The sequence below is a fragment of the Podarcis liolepis genome, assembly GCF_965112155.1.
Source record: "Podarcis liolepis genome assembly, chromosome: 14".
Classification (NCBI taxonomy): Eukaryota; Metazoa; Chordata; class Lepidosauria; order Squamata; family Lacertidae; genus Podarcis; species Podarcis liolepis.
The window spans coordinates 37,406,360-37,419,544 of record NC_139569.1 but is presented as its reverse complement, the minus strand read 5'-3'; the positions used below and the strand labels follow the sequence as shown (position 1 = coordinate 37,419,544).

The 13,185-nt window shown below is 45.6% G+C and overlaps 1 protein-coding gene across 1 annotated transcript in view; it reads left to right on the top strand.

Moving 5' to 3' along the window:
- Positions 1-10,046, top strand: part of CTXND1 (cortexin domain containing 1) — a 39,329-nt gene extending 29,283 nt beyond the window's left edge. Inside the window, exons 2-4 of the mRNA XM_083475392.1 lie at positions 5,669-5,740; positions 8,167-8,253; positions 9,307-10,046. Of these exons, the coding sequence (XP_083331518.1) occupies positions 9,361-9,540 (180 nt within the window). The 5' untranslated portion in view covers positions 5,669-5,740; positions 8,167-8,253; positions 9,307-9,360 and the 3' untranslated portion in view covers positions 9,541-10,046. The remainder of the gene's footprint in view (positions 1-5,668; positions 5,741-8,166; positions 8,254-9,306) is intronic.
- Positions 10,047-13,185: the final 3,139 nt, after the last annotated feature.

Sequence of the window (13,185 nt, the reverse complement as noted above, 5' to 3'; positions counted from 1 at the left end):
CCTACTCTTTCATAGCAGAGGTAGCACAATGGTGATTGCTCCAAGCACGTTAAAACTTGTTATGATTTGCACCTGCCCTCATCCACCTCTAAACAAATGTTCCCCACAAAACTACTTAGGCTAGAATAAATCACATTTAACTCTGCAAATAAGTGAAGATTTTACTCACAGGGTTTCAGGAGTTACAGCAAGCAAGTCTTCATCGGTTGGCGGTGAAATGAAGAAGAAAGGTTCCAAATGACTTAAAAGAAAGAACTTGGTTTACTTACAAAAGAATCAGGCAATACAAATCTCTTGTTGAAGAGGTTTTCCATCCACTTGGTTTTCCTTCAGCTGCAATTCTGGCTTCTTTGATGAAGCAAAGCAAAGAGAGAAAAGGGAGGAAGCAAAGGCTGTTGGGAGCCTGCTAAGCTTCATCCACTGGCACCTGGAGCTCAGGTTAACCCTTTCATGCATGCAAGTGTGAGTCGGTAACTGTATATTACAACATAATATGGTTTGCTTGGCTCCAGGCCCTTTACAGTGCTACGCCAGGTAAGCCTGGAGAAACTGGCAGCTGGAAGATGGGGGCCAAAAAGGTGGTAGACACTGGGATTGGGCATAGGATTGGTTCTTGTGGGCCCAGCTAAGGTGCATGGCCCCAAAGCAAGTGCCCCAGTATTCCAGGTTGTCCTTCCCAGAGCATCATTTTGTCTTGGACCAAGGCCTTTTCATCAAGAATGAAGCAAAGGAGGAAATGTTTAAGTCCCTTCCCCCAGGACCTCCTCTGATCCGGATACTTGTGAGTTGTAAAAACACACACACACACACACACACACACACACACACACACACACTCGCTAAAAAGGTGGTACCATTTGCATTTTTAAGAACAGACATATTCAATGCAACTATGCATTTTACATCATGTCTAGCTTGGTGCTTCAAATCCCCTATTTACAGAGAGAGGAAGCAGAGTCCCAAAGCCCACCCTTGCTTGAATTGCAGGAAGAAATCCTAATAGTTAGCTGTATTGTTTTGATCATACAAAGCAAACAACAACAACAACAACAACAATTCTCTCCCCCTCTCCCATACACACACACACAGCCATCCTCAACTGGAGCGGTTTCATACCTCATTCCTAGAATCCATTTTGTTGCTGGGGAACATCAATTCAATTATCAAGTTAAGTCAATTGCTGGAAAAGCAATTAAAACCCCCCAAAACACTATTAGAACTATTGAAGGGGATCCTGATTTAGCAAATTACCAGGAAATGATTTAAAGGATACTCGTGGTGATTTCGTAATATGATGACTGAAACTTGAGCCCGACGCATGTAACTTTCCAAAAACATTCATTTGATATTCTTTCCAGTGCTGCAGTGCAAAAGAAGCAGCATCTCTCCCCACCCAGACTACCATTTGTAAGCAAATTTTAACAAATAATAGTTTGTCCAACAAAGCAGCCAAGTGATCATACGGATAGCAAATATTATGCTTAGGAAAGAGCTGTTTCCGTCTGCCTTTGGGCACGCAGAGAGAAGAGGTTGGCTACCAAATATAGCTGAAAAAGAACTCCAGGATACTCACGTTTGAACAATGCAGATTGTCTCTAGACATGATCACTGGTCTAAAACAACAATACGAAACAAATTATATATCTATGTATGACTTGTTGCTCTACTCACTTATTCTGTATGTTTATTGTTTTTGTAGAAAATTAAGAAAATTAAAAATGTCTCCAGGCCTGATGCACCCATCAAGATGCATTAATGCAAGTTTAGGTCCTATCTGCACTATAAATTTAAAGTGTCATACCAGTTGGGATTCAGGCCTCATCATGGGACTGAAACTGCCTTGGTCGCACTGGTTGATGATCTCCGGCGGGCTAGGGACAAAGGTGAGAGCTGTTTCCTAGTTCTGCTGGATCTCTCAGCGGCCTTTGATACCATCGACCATAACATCCTTCTGGACCGTCTTGAGGGGCTGGGAGCTGGGGGCACTGTCATACAGTGGTTCTGCTCCTTCCTCCTGGGCTGTGTTCAGAAAGTGGTGGGGGGGATGAGTGTTCAGACCCCTGGGCCCTCACTTGTGGGGTGCCTCAGGGTTCTGTCCTCTCCCCCATGCTTTTCAACATCTACATGAAGCCGCTGGGAGAGATCATCAGGGGATTTGGGCTGGGTGTTCATCAGTATGCGGATGATACCCAGCTCTACCTCTCTTTCAAATCAGAACCAGTGAAGGCAGTGAAGGTCCTGTGTGAGTGCCTGGAGGCGGTTGGAGGTTAGATGGCGGCTAACAGATTGAGGTTGAATCCTGACAAGACAGAAGTACTGTTTTGGGGGGACAGGAGGCAGGCAGGTGTGGAGGATTCCCTGGTCCTGAATGGGGTAACTGTGCCCCTGAAGGACCAGGTGCGCAGCCTGGGAGTCATTTTGGACTCACAGCTGTCCATGGAGGCACAGGTCAAATCTGTGTCCAGGGCAGCTGTTTACCAGCTCCATCTGGTACGCAGGCTGAGACCCTATCTGCCTGCGGACTGCTTCGCCAGAGTGGTGCATGCTCTGGTTATCTCCCGCTTGGATTACTGCAATGCGCTCTACATGGGGCTACCTTTGAAGGTGACCCGGAAACTACAACTAATCCAGAATGCAGCAGCTAGACTCGTGACTGGGAGTGGCCGCAGAGACCACATAACACCGGTCTTGAAAGACCTACATTGGCTCCCAGTACGTTTCCGAGCACAATTCAAAGTGTTGGTGCTGACCTTTAAAGCCCTAAACGGCCTTGGTCCAGTATATCTGAAGAAGCGTCTCCACCCCCATCGTTCTACCCGGACACAGAGGTCCAGCACCAAGGGCCTTCTGGCGGTTCCCTCACTGCGAGAAGCCAAGTTACAGGGAACCAGGCAGAGTGCCTTCTCGGTAGTGGCGCCTTCCCTGTGGAACACCCTCCCACCAGATGTCAAAGAGAACAACAACTACCAGGCTTTTAGAAGACATCTGAAGGCAGCCCTGTTTCGGGAAGCTTTTAATGTTTGATGTATTATAGTATTTTAATATTCTTTTGGAAGCCGCCCAGAGTGGCCGGGGAAGCCCAGCCAGATGGGCGGGGTATAAATAATAAATTATTATTATTATTACTTTAAGCAGTCATGGCTTCTCCATAAGAATCATGGGAATTGTAGTTTGTTAAAGGTGCTGAGAGTTGTTGGGAGACCCTCGTTCCCCTCACAGAGCTATCATTCTCAGAGTGGTTTAACCACCAATGCCTCTTTTCAAGGAACTCTGGGATTTCAGCCATGAAGGGAATCAGAGTCTCCTAACAACTCCCAACACCCTTAGCAAACTACACTTCCCAAGGTTCTTTGGGGGAAGCCATGATTTTAAAGTGGCATGATACTGCTTTAAATATGTAGTGCAGATGGAACTTTAGAAGCAACAAACCATAGCTTTCTTTAGCATGGATTGCCTGAAGGGCATCACGTGAATGAATGTCCTTCTCTAGTCTACTGATTTGTGAAATTCCCAATTTCGAGCTACTCTATAAATACTCTTTCATTTCCAGAGGAAGAAGGGGGGAAAACCTCACAGGTTGTAGGGGAAACACTATTTAAAGTCTCTGGGCCTCAGAGACAAAATGAGTTAGAGAATTGTCATGAATTAAATGAGGCATATAAGAGCTGATGCAGCTCTGCAAATTACACAGCTAATAGAAGAAGCCGAACAGAAGAATTGAAAATGCCCAAAAGGAGCTACAGATAAAGGAACCCCACAGCTGCCGTCAGCTTTGCTGATGTAATAATATAATAGACTGATTTCTTTCCTGAAAGAACTTTAGCAGGAGAAAAAATACAATTAAGTTTGCTGGGGAATGTTGCAGATCAAACATATTGCTCTCTCTAGGCAGTAGAAGTCACTACCCTGTCTATATCAATCAACAGGATTTCGCTTCATAATCAGAGAAGCCTGGTATTTTTTTACATTTTATTTAAATCAAAGTGGGATGATTACAGACACTGCAATATGATTAAACCATCCAGCCTGCAGTTTAATGGACCTGGAACTGAAATTAGAAGCAGATTCATTGGTATCATTTTGAATAGGTGGCAGATAATTAAGTGGCTCTTCTACTGACTGAATGAGAACATTCATTTCACATTAAAGTCTGCATGGGGTGAGAGTTGCCAATGTTAGGATGGAATTTGTATAAACCTGTGATGGATATGAAAATTTGGCTTCTAAAGTTCCATTGAGATAAATGGTTTGCACATGGTGTTCTTCCTCAAAAACTCAGGAGGTGTTCCTCTCAATGAGAAGATATCATCATCATCATCATCATCATCATCATCATCATCTTATCTGTATGCCACCTTTCCATAGCTGAAACTATGCTCAAGGCGGCTTATAACATGACAAGATTTACATAATTACAAACATAACAAAACAATAAACAATGAATAAAACACATCAAAAAGTACACAACCAAATGGAAACAATTTCCACGTAAATCATAAGATCTGAGACTAAAGATACAACAATAATATCAATAACAGTGACAGCACTCTCAACGTAAACAATACTCCAGCCCAAGAATCTGTTCAACAGCCTCAGCTTTTGTAGCTGGAGTCAGTCCGCACTCCACTCTCCCAGGCAATATGGGAAAGGGCCAGCAAGGCAGGGTGCAGGTCTGCCAGGGCTCACAGCCAAGATGGTCTCATTTAAAACAACACAGATAAACATTTAAAACAATTTAAAAGCAGCTGCAGCAGCGGCGTAGCGTGAGTTGTCAGCACCCGGGGCAAGGCAAGTAATTTGCGCCCCCTAACCCGGGGCAAGGCAAGTAATTTGCGCCCCCCCTAACCCCTAACCTGCCAATCTGAGGCGAGTTGCCGCTGGCGCTGCCGCCCAAACCACGCCGCTTGCCCGGAGGAGGAGGGGGGCAGAGAGGCGAGGAAAATGCAACATGGCCCAGCAGCTGCAGCAGCAGCGGCGGAGGCGGGGCTGTGAGGAGGGGCTGCCTGGCACGTCCTCTGCGGCGAGCGCTGAGAGCCGCTGCCTGCTGGGCGCCTTCAGTCCGGGCGCGCACACAGCTCGTCGGTTCCGCGAGACATGGGGCTCTGCTACAGCCTGCGCCGGAGGCTCTTCGGCGAGTCCGGAGGCAGCGAGCGCGACCCCCCAGATGTTGCGCCCGGTGCGGCTGGCACCCCTGGCACCCCCCACGCTACGCCACTGAGCTGCAGTCCTTGTGAAGCCTGTCAGGCCCCGCCCCAAGCCAGGTGGAAAGAGACAAGGGCAGGGTCCTTCAGGCCCTCAGCAGGCAGTCCTCCTGATATGTCATGATGTAGCTGTTCGTCAGAAAGACAGCTTACCTGTCACTTTCGATCACCTCTCACAATGCATGGCTACTAGTGTTAGATTGTGGCCTCCTAAACAGTCATGGCTTCTGCCACAGAATCCTAGGACCTGTACTTTGTTATTGGTAGGACATTCCCAGTCCTACCTGGAGAGGCCAGGAATTGAACCCAGAACCTTCTGCATGCAAAGCACATGCTCTACCGCTCATTCTCTCAATCACCGAGATGTTTGACAGTCATCCCTTAATTACTCTCATAATTGAATGAGATTTATCATACTTTTAAGTGCACGTACAAATGACACCTACATGATACTACCATTCTTCCAGGTCTCGGCCTGAACGAATCTTTGTGAAGTCTCGATGTTACAAAGCTGAGAAGCAAAGGCACCAAGCATTAGAGTAAGTAAGCACCAGAACTTGCTCAGATGCCCCCCTCCAACATGCGAGAGTTTGTTTGAATGACTGTATATGTGTAAGATTGGATTTGTTCAGTGCTTTTATTTCTGAAGGTATTCAAGGGAACACAATCCTGGCACCATTTTTCTAGGAAAAAAGCACTGGTTAAAAATGTAGCACTTACAGTAAAGACTTCATGGTAAGTACCTACACCTTTTTTCTAGAAGAAAAGCACTGAGTTTACTGTATTAAATTAGAAAGGAAAATGGAAGTGTAGGTGGGTTCCCACGAGGCAAGACACAGCAATAAGAACAAGAACTTTTTTTGAACTAACGGAACTGCACAACAGGGTCAAAGCAATTGCTTATATACATTTCTGAAGGCTTGGGCCACTCCCACTCCTAACGTGATTGGCTGTCTAAACTTCCAAACTGCGAATCATAACCCAGACAGAGTTCAAGGGCCAATGGCAGAGGCCCAAATCCTGAAATGTTCTGTGATTGGATATCATGTATCGAATCAGAACACAGGGGCTCAGAATCCTTGGTCCAGACTCAAGCTCAGGCAAACACAGACCACTGAATACGTAACAAAAATGACACTTTCTCTGTAGTCACCAGTTTGGGGTCAGGAAATCTCCACAGACTGGCAGGCCTGTGCGGATCTTCTTTGAAGGTGTTTTGTTAGAATAAAGTTACAAACTCAAGCCAAATGGCAGCTGGTTCCTGGCAGGGGCCCCTGGCTGGCTTAGCCCTCTGAAGCCTAAGACAAGTGCCCTTACCCCTGCCTATGCCTGCAGACTGAGGAAGGAAATGCACATTGGTAGCTGGGGACAAAAGTTATGGTTGATGGATTACAGAAACAGCAGGAGGAATGGCGCATGACAGATTGCTATTGTTGCTTGGGGATTACAGCAAAGAGAGTCTTTTTTCTCCTAGACTTCATTTCTGCATAGTTGTGTGAGTTGGGTTGCCATAGTTAAAAAAGTGAAAATCCAGACATTTCGCTGATTTCCACCCAGACACTGCTTGCAGCTGCAGTATTCCGGATACATCCAGGAAATTCCAGGTGTTTGGCAACCTTATGTGTGTGGGTACTTTAAAGCAGTGGTGCAGGAACAGGGAGGGAGCTTCACTCGGTCACTCTTCTGCTCATAGCAGGAGTGAAGAAGAAGAAGAAGAGAAGAGTTTGGATTTGATATCCCGCCTTTCACTCCCTTTAAGGAGTCTCAAAGCGGCTAACATTCTCCTTTCCCTTCCTCCTCCACAACAAACACTCTGTGAGGTGAGTGGGGCTGAGAGACTTCAGAGAAGTGTGACTGGCCCAAGGTCACCCAGCAGCTGCATGTGGAGGAGCGGAGACGCGAACCCGGTTCCCCAGATAACGAGACTACCGCTCTTAACCACTACACCACACTGGCTCTGCTGTAAGCTTAAGGGTGTGCATTGCTGCATGGTGCCCATTGGGTAGGCTGCAAGCCAGGGAGGCCAACAGTAGGTGGTGCTAGAGCCAATGGCAGGTGCAATCACAACTGATGCTAGTTTTCTCCCCACCCTCCTCCCTGTTCAGCTCTATAAAGGCAACACTGAGGCCACATTCCCACTATCCATTTGAAGCACAATGATAGCACTTTATAAGTTATGGCTTCCTCCAAAGAGCTTCAATTCCCAGAGTTCTGTGGGAAGAAGGATTGATTGTTAAGCACTCTGGTATCATAGTGCTTTAGTGGATGGTGGGGATGTGGCCCTAGCTAGAACATATTGATAGGATCCTAGAATTTGCAAAATAAATCAGGGTGTGTAAAGAGAAGTTATCACTGTATTTTTTGCTCTATAAGACGCACCAGACCACAAGATGCACCTAGTTTTGGGAGGAGGAAAACAAGAAAAATAATATTCTGAATCTTAGAAGCCAGAACAGCAAGAGGGATCGCTGCGCAGTGAAAGCAGCAATCCCTCTTGCTGTTCTGGCTTCTGGGATAGCTGTGCAGCCTGTATTCGCTCCATAAGATGTGCACGCATTTCCCCTTACTTTTTGGGAGGGAAAAAGTAAGTCTTATTGAGCAAAAAATACGATATATTAATATGAAAAACATGGAATAAGCCTCTTGGTGTCTTTTAGACTTTGATTGATGGTTAAAGTTATGATTTAACTGGAACACTTTCGTTTGACCTTTGTCTGTTTTTAAATTCTTTGCACTGTTTGTCCCTCATATCTTACCGACGGACATATCCTTGAGGCTGACACGGTTTTAATACCGTGTTTCTGCACCTCACAGAAGTATCAAGTGCCAGCCCTATTTATGTAATGTGAACGAGAGATTAATAATTTTCAGGCTAGAAGCCGGACAGATTTAAAATAGAGAAATAAATGATCATTTTTAAGGCCACAGGAGAGTGAAATTAACATTTTTGTCCCTTTTGCCATAGGGGCCATACCCATCGCCTTTCAGCCTGATCCGGGGCGTATGACAAAGAAACATTCCTTACACAGCAGTGGCCCATCTTGTATATCAGGTCAGTTTCCTCGCGTAGCCCCTGTTAAACCACTTTCATAACTCTGTGAGGGGACTAGGGGATCTTGTGGGAGGGAAGCCATGACTGCTTGAAGTGGTATCATAGAATCATAGAATCATAGAGTTGGAAGAGACCACAAGGGCCATCGAGTCCAACCCCTGCCAAGCAGAAAACATGATTTATGATTTAAAGGCTTAGTTCAGATGGGGCCTTGGTTTCTGTTGGACTTTTATGTTGGGTCAAGGAAAAAATAGGTATAAAAAGTGAATTCCTGGATACCAAGATCCAAGTATGCTGCAAGTACTCTTTGATGAGCGAAATCTCTCCCAGCAGAGATTTAAAGTCACAAAATATGCAGCAAAGTAAAGCATGAAAATATGGGCTGTTCAACCTTTAAAATATGCCCTTTAAAGCGAGATCCAAAATGTCCCCTTAAAAGTTTATTTTCAGAGTTTCCCTCTTCCCGCAGTATAGGAAAAAGTCACATGCTTGGTGACTTCAAAAAATCATTTACTTACAAACTCTTCAAAGGTCAGATTAATGAGTTGGGGAGGGGATGCACAGGCAGTAAAACTTGGCTTAGTTGCAAAAGTGGTGAAAGTTCCAAAATTATTGGTATAGGGACTCAAGAGTGGCTGGTTAGAGCCATGCGGCTGAACTCGACCAGCTCAACCTCCTCACATGCAGAGCTTCTCAGGTAGAGTGGCCGTGGGGGACGGGTGGGAGACAATAGGCTTTATTGCCTGTTTCTTCCCAAGGTGAGGGAAGTGGACATTATCTAAGCTTGGCAGGACAGCTTACTCTATGGTATTAACCCCTTCGTGCCTTAATTAGACTTGAGCATGTTGGTTATATGAGGCTGGTTATCCCACACTTTGGTGTCCTGATGCAAAGATGGAGCCTCTGAAGTCAGTCCCAAGTCAAGGCAGGTATGTTTAGGTGCATAAGAACCTTAACTTGCTTCTTTAAAAAACAACAACCAGCCAAGGACATGGGCTGTAGATTTCATGACACTTTGCTCAGTCAGTCCCCTCTCCTTGTCATCTTTCACAGGTGTACAATGAGGGTAGCAGTGGGAATCAACCCTGATGTGGAAAGACATAAACCATGGAAGGACCAACACCCGAACCCGTCTTTGTCGACGTGGACAAAGGACTAACGCTAGCATGCTTCGTCTTCCTTTGCCTCTTCCTGATCGTCATGATTATCCGCTGCGCGAAAGTCATCATGGACCCTTACAGCGCCATCCCAACGTCTACGTGGGAGGAACAGCACCTGGATGACTGACAGGGGAGAGAGGGGAGGAGGCGGGCAACAATCATGAAGCCACATGGACCAACCAAAAGCTTGCGCGAGAGAGCACAACACGGACAGCTGCCTTGCCTGGAGGAGGGCACAAAATATTATACAGCTTTTCCGATTGGCACAGGGCAGTGTAGGTCCCCCTGAGAGCACACTGGTGATAACTTCCTGCCTATCAGCCTCGATACATCGCCGTGTCCTTTCTCCTTCCGAAGGAGTGACCTCCAGGTTTTAATGAGGAAATGATTATGATTGTATATCAAGTAGCACAAAAGCTCTCTAGGCACTAGAAAATCCCTTCCAAGCTTTTTTCTAGTATAATCTCTATTAAGCACCTTCTCTCTGTTTTCAATCGTTATTTGTAATTGAAATGGGCAAATACATGCTATAAATACAGGCAGATGCTATGCAGAGATACCAGGGTCAAAGACGAGGGGGGCTGGCATTTTAAAACGAGGGCACTCTTTACAAGATTGGCAATAATAATAAAGAAACCTGAAGGGTTGTTGTTTTTCTCACTGTTGTAATTGGAGTGGGTTGCAAGGTTGATTAAAAACCAGTGTCGTAACAGATGTGCAGAATACGGACATCTGCTCCTTGACTTTCAAAGCACAGGGCTTCTCCCCAAGAACCTGGGAACTGTAGTTTGTTAAGGGCATTGGGAATAGTAGCTGTGTGGGGAGTAAACTGCAGTTCCCAAGGTTTTTTTTTTTCCAGGGAAGCCATCTGTTTAAATGCCTGGTTTGGATCTCTGATAGCATTTAGGTGAGCTCTCCTTGGAGGCTATGCTATGAAGCCTCTTTGGAGCCTCTGTTAATAGTGGGTGACCTCTGAGGAAGAGTCTGCTTCTTGGCTACTTCTTCTAATAGTGAATTCAGTGGATCCATGCAAATGGATCTGGAGTCGATGCAGGACTTTTATGAAACCAGAGGGAAGTATCAGCATCTTCAAATGAACCCTGAGGTATAGGGAAGCATCTCTATACAGTGGTACCTTGGGTTACATACGCTTCAGGTTACAGACTCCGCTAACCCAGAAATAGTGCTTCATGTTAAGAACTTTGCTTCAGGATGAGAACAGAAATCGTGCTCCGGCGGTGCGGTGGCAGCAGGAGGCCCCATTAGCTAAAGTGGTGCTTCAGGTTAAGAACAGTTTCAGGTTAAGTATGGACCTCCGGAATGAATTAAGTACTTAACCCAAGGTACCACTGTATATCCACACAAACCAAAAGGGGGCAAGCCCATGGCAGGGCCAGCACCAATGGTCAGAGGACTGTACCCCATGCTAGTCCTACTCAGAGTAGACCCATTTAAATTAATGAACCTAAGATAGCCATGTTCATTAATCTAAGTGGGTCAACTCTGAGTGGCTACAACCCAAAGACTCACTGCATTTCCCCTCCACTTCCCCTGGGTCCTAGCAATAAATAAGTCCGTCCTTCATATATATCCTGCTTTTCATAGAGATGGGCATTGGTTACTTATAAAATATAGGCCACCAAACATGTGCTGTTCTTAAAATGAATGACTCCCCTCTTGTTCCCAGTTTCACGGGAGGTATTTTTAGCCGAGTCTAGACAGTCATCTGTCAGGGATGCTGTAGCTGCCAGAATCATACCTTGAACAAGGAGTTGAACTAGATTGGGGTGGTGAGCAGGCTTCAGGCCTCCAGGATCTGTATTATTATTATTATTATTATTATTATTATTATTATTATTATTTTATCATCATCATCCTCTTCTCAAGATCTACCAACTGGAGCCAGATGCAAATGATGCACAATTAGAATGCAAGGTTACTTTGAGCACATTTGGAGCCAATGAATGTGTTTTTCTGTACCAGAACTGAACTGGGAGTCCCCTCACACAAAAGTCCTCTCCTGGTTTATTTTCTTCATTTCAGCAGCCTAAGAACAAGGCTCCATCTGCACTACTTTTAAAGAAGTATATTACTTTAAACAGACATGGCTTCATGTCTTCCCCCAATGAATCCTGGGAAGTGTAGTTTGTTAAGGATGCTGAGAGGCGTTAAGTGACCCCCCTTTCCCCCTCCCCCTGAGACCTACAATTCCCAGAGTTCCCTGTAAATAAAGATTTATTGTTAAACCACTCCGTTGCCCTGTGAAGGAAATAGGGGTCTCCTAACAGCGCTCAACATCCCTTATCAAACTCCACTGTTTAAAGTGCTATGATACTGCTTTCAGTGTGTTGTGCAGATGGGGCCCAATTCATTTTGTCATTGCTATTCTTGAACATTTGGGAGTCGGAAGCCCTTGCAAAGCTTCCCCATCTGCCTTCTGCCTACCTCTGGACAAGATGACCTTCACCAAACTTGCCACATCTGGATGAAGAGCAGAGAGGGGGCCTCATGTCACATGACAACTATGAAAGCCAGCCTGGGGGGGGGGGGCAGTGGGCACCTTTGCAGTGTTGTTGAGAAAGAACCGTGGGTGCCAGTAACAAAATGGCTGCCGTGGCAGAGTGTGACAAATTGCAAAATGGCTGCCACATCTAAATGAACATTAAAAGATAGTAAAGGTAAAGGTAAAGGTACCCCTGCCCGTACGGGCCACTCGTGTCCGACTCTAGGGTTGTGCGCCCATCTCACTTAAGAGGCCGGGGGCCAGCGCTGTCCGCAGACACTTCCGGGTCACGTGGCCAGCGTGACAAGCTGCATCTGGCGAGCCAGCACAGCACACGGAAACACCGTTTACCTTCCCGCTAGTAAGCGGTCCCTATTTATCTACTTGCACCCAGGGGTGCTTTTGAACTGCTGGGTTGGCAGGCGCTGGGACCGAGCAACGGGAGCACACCCCGCCGCGGGGATTTGAACCGCCGACCTGATGATCGGCAAGTCCTAGGCGCTGAGGCTTTACTCACAGCGCCACCCACATTAAAAGATACGGGACCACAAATCGGCGTGGACACAGCCTTGCCACCAACGAGAATTCTCACAGAGGAAAACTCTTTGCACCTCTGTGGGCATGTTTAAGGGGGCATGTTCAGTGCAGGAGGCGCATACACACCTACGTTCCTTCCAACTACATACCGTGGTACTTTGGTTCTCAGACTTAGTCCGTTCCAGAAGTCTGTTCCAAAACCAAGGTGTGCTTTCCCATAGAAAGTAATGCAAAACAGATTAATCCGTTCCAGACCTTAAAAAAACAACCCCTTAAACAGCAATTTAACATGAATTTGAAACCATTGATCCATAAAATGAAAGCAGTAATCAATGTACTGCACTATAAAATAAATAAGACAGTATTGTAGATGATAAAAATTAAAATTAATTTCTTTTCTTACCTGTACTGATTATAGTCATTATTTGGATAGGAGGCTTTTATCCATTTCTGCAGTCACTCACTCACTCAATCAATCAATCAATCAATAGCTGAACTGGGTTCCACACAGTCACAAAAACAAATTAACCGAAAAAACCTCAAAAACCAAAACGCAAATTAAATATAAAAAACAAAAGCACCAAACTTAATCCGTTCTGGAAGTCCGTTTGGCTTTCAGAACGTTCAAATACCAAGGTGCAGTTTCTGATTGGTGCAGGTGCTGCAGAAACAATAGCTGACACCTGCATCGGACATTCAGCTTCTGAAAAAACATTCAAAAACTGGAATACT